Source organism: Epinephelus moara, chromosome 8, assembly GCF_006386435.1.
Source record: "Epinephelus moara isolate mb chromosome 8, YSFRI_EMoa_1.0, whole genome shotgun sequence".
In the NCBI taxonomy this organism is placed as follows: domain Eukaryota; kingdom Metazoa; phylum Chordata; class Actinopteri; order Perciformes; family Serranidae; genus Epinephelus; species Epinephelus moara.
In genome coordinates, this window is record NC_065513.1 from 2,177,794 (window position 1) to 2,185,099 (window position 7,306).

Genomic DNA, 7,306 nt, shown 5'->3' on the forward strand with positions numbered 1-7,306 from the left:
CACTTTTTCACACAGGGCCATGTAGCTTTGGATTTTTTTCTTCCTCATTAATAAAACCCTTCATTTAAAAACTGCATTTTGTGTTTACTTGTGTTATCTTTGACTAATGTTTAAATTTGTTTGATGATCTGAAACATTTAAGTGCGGAAAACATGCAAAAAAGTAAGAAATCAGGAAGGGGGCAAACACTTTTTCACACCACTGTATTTCATTAAAATACACTTACATTTGACATTTGAAGAGCCAAGGTTTTGTGGTCTGTAGTTGACATCAAGTTGTTCATTTGCTCATAACCATAGATGACATACCAGATGACTCTCTTTGTGTAAGCTTATTGGACACTAGATATGTAACGGTATGACAATTCCATGTCTCAGTGATTGCGACCAAAATTATTACAGTTATCATTATTATCGCGGTATTGTTGAAATGTGTTCAAAATGTTCAAAAAGTACTTATACACACGCTGAAATCATTTAACCAAGTTTTATTTAGAAAAACGAATAAAATAAAGAATACAATGTACTTTCTAACAGAAAGTCTAGCATGTTTGATTTTCTTTTTGTCATTCACAATTACTCCCATCAAAGCCGTCACTTTGACCAATAGAAACACAGAGTTAGCTGCTGCCATAGACAACTAGAGCAACAACACCCCAGCCTTTTTAATATTTCCTCTAGGGATGTTGCCACACAGAGTAAAAGGGGGAAATGATGGTGTGAAACAGCAGAGGCACTTTGTCAACCTGCTGAGTACTGCCATTAGCGTCAAGCTAGCAAACAATGTTATGTCTTCATAATGGAGACAGACATAAAGTAAGAAAATTAAAAAATAGTGGCGGGGCTTTTACTCACCACAACTGCAGAGGCTACCAGCTTTATGTGAAACAGACTACAGTATAAAAGGGCCGTTATTTATTAATCCCTCTGTGTTTTTATATTTTACTTTTATCTGCTCCCTTTGGCTTCATAAAGTTAATGCATTGCGCCGTCATTTCAAACTCAACGCTTCCTGAATTTGTTTCAAATTAAAAGCCCCTTATAACCTCAGCTGAAAGAATCCCTCCATTTTCTAAATAGGCTTTTATTGCGAAACATTTGCAGGAACTTGTGGAGGAATATGTTTGCGATTCAAATGTTGCTCCTGCCGTCTACTGGCACTTTTTACGTTACTACAACAACATTTCGGCTGGCACATGAACAGACACAGTGACTGATAGTAAAAGTAATAAAAATAGGACAAGAATAACCCGATGACATCACACGCGTCGTGAAAGACGACCGGGGATAATTGGTGTTTACCATCGTGTAGTGTGTCATGTCTGTCGGCCAAGTCACGGCACGATTTTATGACTCCACAATTGTGAAATGTGACAAAGTGACTTTCAGAACGGGCAGAAAAGCCAGGCACAGGTACACTCGCTGTATAGTTGTGGGTGGTGGTCACGGAGATTGCTCATCAAATTTCAAGTGTTACCCCCACTTCACAGAGACTTTTTTTCTGCATTTTCTACAGACAGTGTTACTATCTTCCATTAGTTTCCCCTCAGCATCCTTATAAAACCCAAAATATGTCCAGACTTCAGACTTTGTCCTTTTAGAGGGGGAAGAAATCTCCGGAGCACTGTCCGTGCGGGTGCCTTCTGTCATGTTTTCAGAGGCCAAACATTGCAAACTGCACATGCGTGCCTGTGTCTGAGGGACTGCTGCTGCTTTTCCAGGCAATGAGCAGTATCACCGTGAGTTTTTCAAAGTGCGGTAATCAAACACGGTTTTAATCAGCTCCAAAAATCCAGTAATGGTCAGGCTCTAGTTTTTGTCTGTGTAATAGATGAAAGACCAGGAGTGTAGACGTGAATGATAATACTTCATTATTGTAGACCAATGCTCTTGTTTCAAATTTTCAAGAAAAAAGTGGACAAAAACAAAACAAAACATTAAAATGCATGTGGATCACAGCAACAAACACATTCTGGTCATCTTCAAAAAGCTGCTGAGTCATCTCTCAAAGCAATTGAATTGAACGCAACTGGACTTGGTTTTGTCTTAGAAGACGTTTCACCTCTTATCCAAGAGGCTTCATCAGTTCATGCTTATCAGACTAGGCTGGAACTAGTCTGACAAACTGGTGTGGAAGCACCCAGGTATTTAACCTCTGGGGAAGTCTTCACAAGGCCAATGATGTCACTGGTTCATTAGTGCTCCAATGGTATGTCAACGATGGTCGTTGAAACTCCTGCTGCAACGGTTGTCATTGGAGGCGTTAGAGTCACATGAGGCCATTTGTGAATGACCATTGTTTTTAGAGGTTAAGTTGTTAAACCTCCTGGGCAAGGATGAAAGGACAGCATTATAGGTAGGGGATAGGTGGTGTCGCAGACCTCCTCCTCTATTGAGAGTTGGTTTTTCTAATTTCACATAGATGGCTTCTTTTACACCTCTTTCGAACCATCTGTCTTCCCTGTCCAAAATGTGCACATTGCTGTCTTCGAAGGAGTGTACTTTCTCCTTGAGGTGTAGATAGACAGCTGAGTCTTGCCCTGACAAGTTAGCCCTTCTGTGTTGGGCCATGCGTTTGTTTAGTGGTTGTTTTGTTTCACCAATGTACAAGTCTGGGCATTCCTCACTGCACTGGACAGCGTACACTACGTTGCTCTTCTGAGTGTGTGGTGTACGGTCTTTTGGGTGCACCAGTCTTTGTCTGAGTGTGTTACTGGGTTTGAAATACACAGGGATGCAGTGTTTGCTGAAGATCCTCCTGAGTTTTTCAGATACCCCAGACACATAGGGGATGACAATGTTATTGCGCTTGCTCTTTTCTTCATCACCCACCTTGTTCTTTCTGGAACGGGCTGCTGATTTCACAAAGGTCCAACTGGGGTAACCACAAGTTTTTAGAGCCTCCCTCAGATGTTCATGCTCCTTCCCTTGGGCCTGAGTGCTGGTAGGTACGTTATCAGCTCTGTCTTGTAGGGTCCTGATAACACCTAGTTTGTGTTCCAGTGGGTGGTGAGAATCGAACAGCAAGTATTGGTCTGTGTGAGTGGGTTTCCTGTATACCCCAACGTGGAGGCCTCTGTCCTCTGTAATGTGCATGTCACAATCCAAGAAGGGCAAACTGTTCTCCTTAACATCTTCCCTTGTGAACTTGATGTTTCTGTCCACTGAATTGATGTGTTCAGTGAAAGCTTGTACCTCTTGAGTTTTGATTTTAACCCATGTGTCATCCACATATCTGAACCAGTGGCTCGGTGCTGTTCCCTCAAAGGAGTTCAAGGCTCTGTATTCTACATCCTCCATGTACAGATTAGCCATAATGGGAGATACCAGTGAGCCCATGGCACAGCCATGTTTCTGTCTGTAAAAATTGCCATTGTATTTGAAATAGGTAGTGCTCAGGCAGAGATCCAGTAGTTGGCATATCTGGTCTGGACTGAGCTTGGTTCTGTCGTGGAGGGTGTTGTCATGTATCAACCGTTGCCTGACTGCTTCCACAGTCTCCATGGTTGGAATGCAAGTGAACAGGGAGGTCATATCATAGGATACCATGGTATCATCTGGATCCATTTTTAAACCTCTTACTTTGTTCACAAAGTCTATGGAGTTCTGGATATGGTGGGGCGTATTGCCCACCAAGGGAGCCAGGATGTTGGCTAAATGTTTGGCAATGTTATATGTGACCGAGTTAATGCTGCTGACAATGGGTCTGAGGGGGGCCCCTTCTTTGTGAATCTTGGGGAGCCCATATATGCCCGCTGAGTCATGCACACATTCATGATCACAATGTAGTATTTTGTTCCTGCAATGGGGACTAAAACATTAATTCAAAACCCAAAAGTGAATTCAGCCAAGTTGCTGGGTTCTTCCTCCCTACCTGCAGTAGTGAAGCTGCAGCAGACTTTTAAGCTTAATGATGATTGGAAGCTTCATAATACAATGCTCTTTGGGACTTGAAGTGTATTTCTCTCCATAAGTTATGTACATTAGAATGTTTTTTACATTGTTTGCACTGATATTGATTTACTGTGTGTATTATTTGCAGCCATCAAAGTGAACTGCAACGGTTTTTGTGGTATCACCAACAAGGTCAATGACACGGCATGGACTGTGGAGGAACAGTACTTCAACAGTACTGTTGCTGTTGCAGATAAAGGTACGCTTATGAACACTTGTAATGCTAACTACAAAACTGATCCTATGAGTTTATACCATCCCTTCAGTTAGTATCTGATAGGTGCAGTCTGCCACATCGCAACAGTTCATGCTGAGGCAGTCCTAAGTCACAAATTATAGCACTCAGACGGCCTTAAATAATTGCTTGTGAGTTGGTCTACCGTAGGAAATGTCACAAAACACAAGGTGAAAAAACACACTTAAAGATTTAGACACATTTTATTAACAACGAAACAACAGTTTTGTTTTCCATGATTAAAGATAAAAAAAAATAGTGTGGCAAAAATAATTAAGTTGCAAAGACTGTAGTAGGAAAGGTTCCCATTTTCCACTGTGAATATTGCATACAGCCCTGTGGCATACCTGCCTGGTGGGAAACAGCAGGCCTATTGTCACTGTTTCCACTGACTGATGTTATCTGTGCTCTCTGTGTCCTCTACAGGAACCCTGAAACAGGGAGAACACACTTTTCCCTTCAAGTTTCTCATACCAGGTAGGAGCGTGGAGTGATGGGATGAACAGTTGTCGCTTCACATTCTTTTCTATGTTTGTGTGTGCTTTGACAGACATGTCCTGGCATGTTGATATTTACCCTAATTTCCCTGTGGTTCAGCAGCAGTGAGGATGGATCTTTTTTTCCCAGTATTTACTGGGGCTTGTAAACATTGACACACATGAAACATTGCACTGATTTCCAGTATTTGTTCAAACCAGCCCAATTTATTATACAAAGGCAGCACTTTGCCAATTTTACATTCAACATTTTACATTCAAATTCAAAGTTCCCCTAATCAAGTAACCAATACAAAAGCATCACACAGCAAATCCTGCCATCAGTTAGAGATACTGATCCAATTTAATAGTAGTCACAAGCATACTTCTGTTTTATTACAACTTTGCTTATTGTCTGAAGTCCTGTTCCCACAGGACTATTACCTGGGGACCTCTAGTGATTAGTAATAATTGCGGGGGGGTCATCTGTTATCTTAATCCCATATAAATCTGCCAGGCCGTAATTTGTCAAGTAAAATTCCCTTGCAGATTACCTCCCATATTTGACAGAGGTCATGTGATAATACTAGTCCCGCGTGAATCCTCATCTCTGTGATTTGGGGTCATGTTAAGACTCACAAGTCAGTCTTTAGATGCTTTGCTTAACTAAAGACTGATGTCTTTCTCCCTGATTTTGTGTTTAGATGGGCGGATACAATTTCAGAGTTTAAAAAAACTGCCTACATTGCAGAACCAATAGTAAATCCGCAGGGCAGTCCTTCGGTGGCTCGCTGAACTCTTGTGCTCGTAAACATAGTCCAACTAGAAACACGTGTAGCAGTACAAAATGGCTCAGCCGGGCTCGCAGAAAATGCCGTCAAAGTTAGCTAACATCAGGACGTCATCTGTTAAAAGCCTCCCGTTGTCGGATACGACATGAAACTACTCCAGTTAGCTCAATCATGTTGTAACTAAGACATCCGCTGGAAAAAATATTTTTTTCACGGATGAGCACACGTTTGATAAAACGGAGTTAAATCTCTCGGCATCCATTTTCAAGCTCTCTGTGTGTTTCTTTCCTTGCGGACGAGAAAAGGGGGAGCACACATTTCCGGGAAGGCGTGTCCTTTTCAGAAATGCAAGAGGCGTTGCTTTGTTGCTAGCCATTTTTGCCGGTGTGTTAAACACACTTTAGAAAGGAGTGTCCCCAGACTATCAGAAGGCAGAGATCTCTGATTGTCTGGTGGCGAGACTATGTTATTATTGTTACACAGCAGCTGACGCAGCTATAGATTCATTGTGCTGTTGAAAGCTTACCGGCAACTTTTTAGATGGAATGTGATCTTGCATGTTAGTAAATGTATTTCAATCAGAAGAGACAGGTGAATGAAGTAAAGATGATTTTTTAACCCTAGGGGCCCGAACGAACGAAGTGCGTCCAAATTCACACCTGTTCTTCTCTATTGATTTTTTCGAGAAGCCACTCATATCACGCTAAACAGCGGAACCACAGCTTTCCGACAAGACCAATCACTTGTCGGTAGTCCAATGTTTTCACAAGGAAAAAATATATAAATTTACACTAAAATTATGTGTAATGTATAATGGATGGATTACTCGCGAATGCGTGGTCGCACAGAAATGCCACACATATCACACGAAAGCGCAGGACCAGAGCTTTCCGATGATACCAATCACATCATTGTGCTGTCATCCCATCACGCTATTAATACAGATCAGTTGTTTACAAAATAAAAACCTAGGGCTGGGCGATATGGCCTAAAAAAAAAATCTCAGATTTTTTCACAAAAAATCCGATTCACGATTTAAATCGATTTTTTTCCCCTCCTAGTTAAAAAAAAATATTTGCGGCCTGGTAGCACATACCTGGGGTCCAAAACTTTCATCATGTGAATAAACCCCAGCTTTTCCACGGTAGCCTATGGGCACCATATCTCTTGCAATATACATGGCGACTGCATCTGTGAACGCTTTCCACCGGACCCCTTTCTTATCATACGGCAGTGTTTCCCCTACCATCATATTGGATCACAACAGAAGTCATTTAAGGTTACCTTTCCTATAGAACAGGTCTGTACCTTGTCCTTTTATTAAACAAACTAAATAGCCTTATGTTACAGGCTGAGCCTGATGTGTGTGTGTGTGTGTGTGTGTGTGTGTGTAGCTGTGTATGTGTGTAGTTGATGTACAGTAGGAGGTATGAGATGTTAGTGCGCCGGGTGTGGTGTGTGACATCAGACGGATGTGCCCCAGGAAGAAAGTGAGGCATGTGCTATGTTGTTTACATCGAGCAGCCACAGTGAAGAAGCCTACGCAGTTTTACATGCTGTTTTTGAGTTATTTCCCTCTATGTAAAAGTCAGACACTGATGAGAGAGGCTGTGCATCATCCCTGCAGTGCTGAAAATAAAGTGCCGTTCTTTAACGCAGACGAAGTCCCGTTGTTTATGTGTTGTTGCCACAACGAGCTAACACAAGCTAAAGGAGCTAATGGTCTTCTGAGGTCCCTTTACTACGGTTCGGGGGTCTGCCAGCTTGGCGTTGGGAACACTTATTTATCGGCATGTCATTTATGTCCCCACACGGTGCGCGTCTAAAATCCTCCTCTGCTCTCTGTGTCGT

At 42.0% G+C, this 7,306-nt stretch overlaps 1 protein-coding gene across 1 annotated transcript in view; it reads left to right on the top strand.

Annotated features, from left to right (window-relative positions):
- The window catches only part of arrdc1a (arrestin domain containing 1a), a 73,512-nt gene that overhangs the window by 14,382 nt on the left and 51,824 nt on the right, over nt 1–7,306 (top strand). Inside the window, exons 2-3 of the mRNA XM_050050360.1 lie at nt 4,042–4,152; nt 4,615–4,665. Of these exons, the coding sequence (XP_049906317.1) occupies nt 4,042–4,152; nt 4,615–4,665 (162 nt within the window). The remainder of the gene's footprint in view (nt 1–4,041; nt 4,153–4,614; nt 4,666–7,306) is intronic.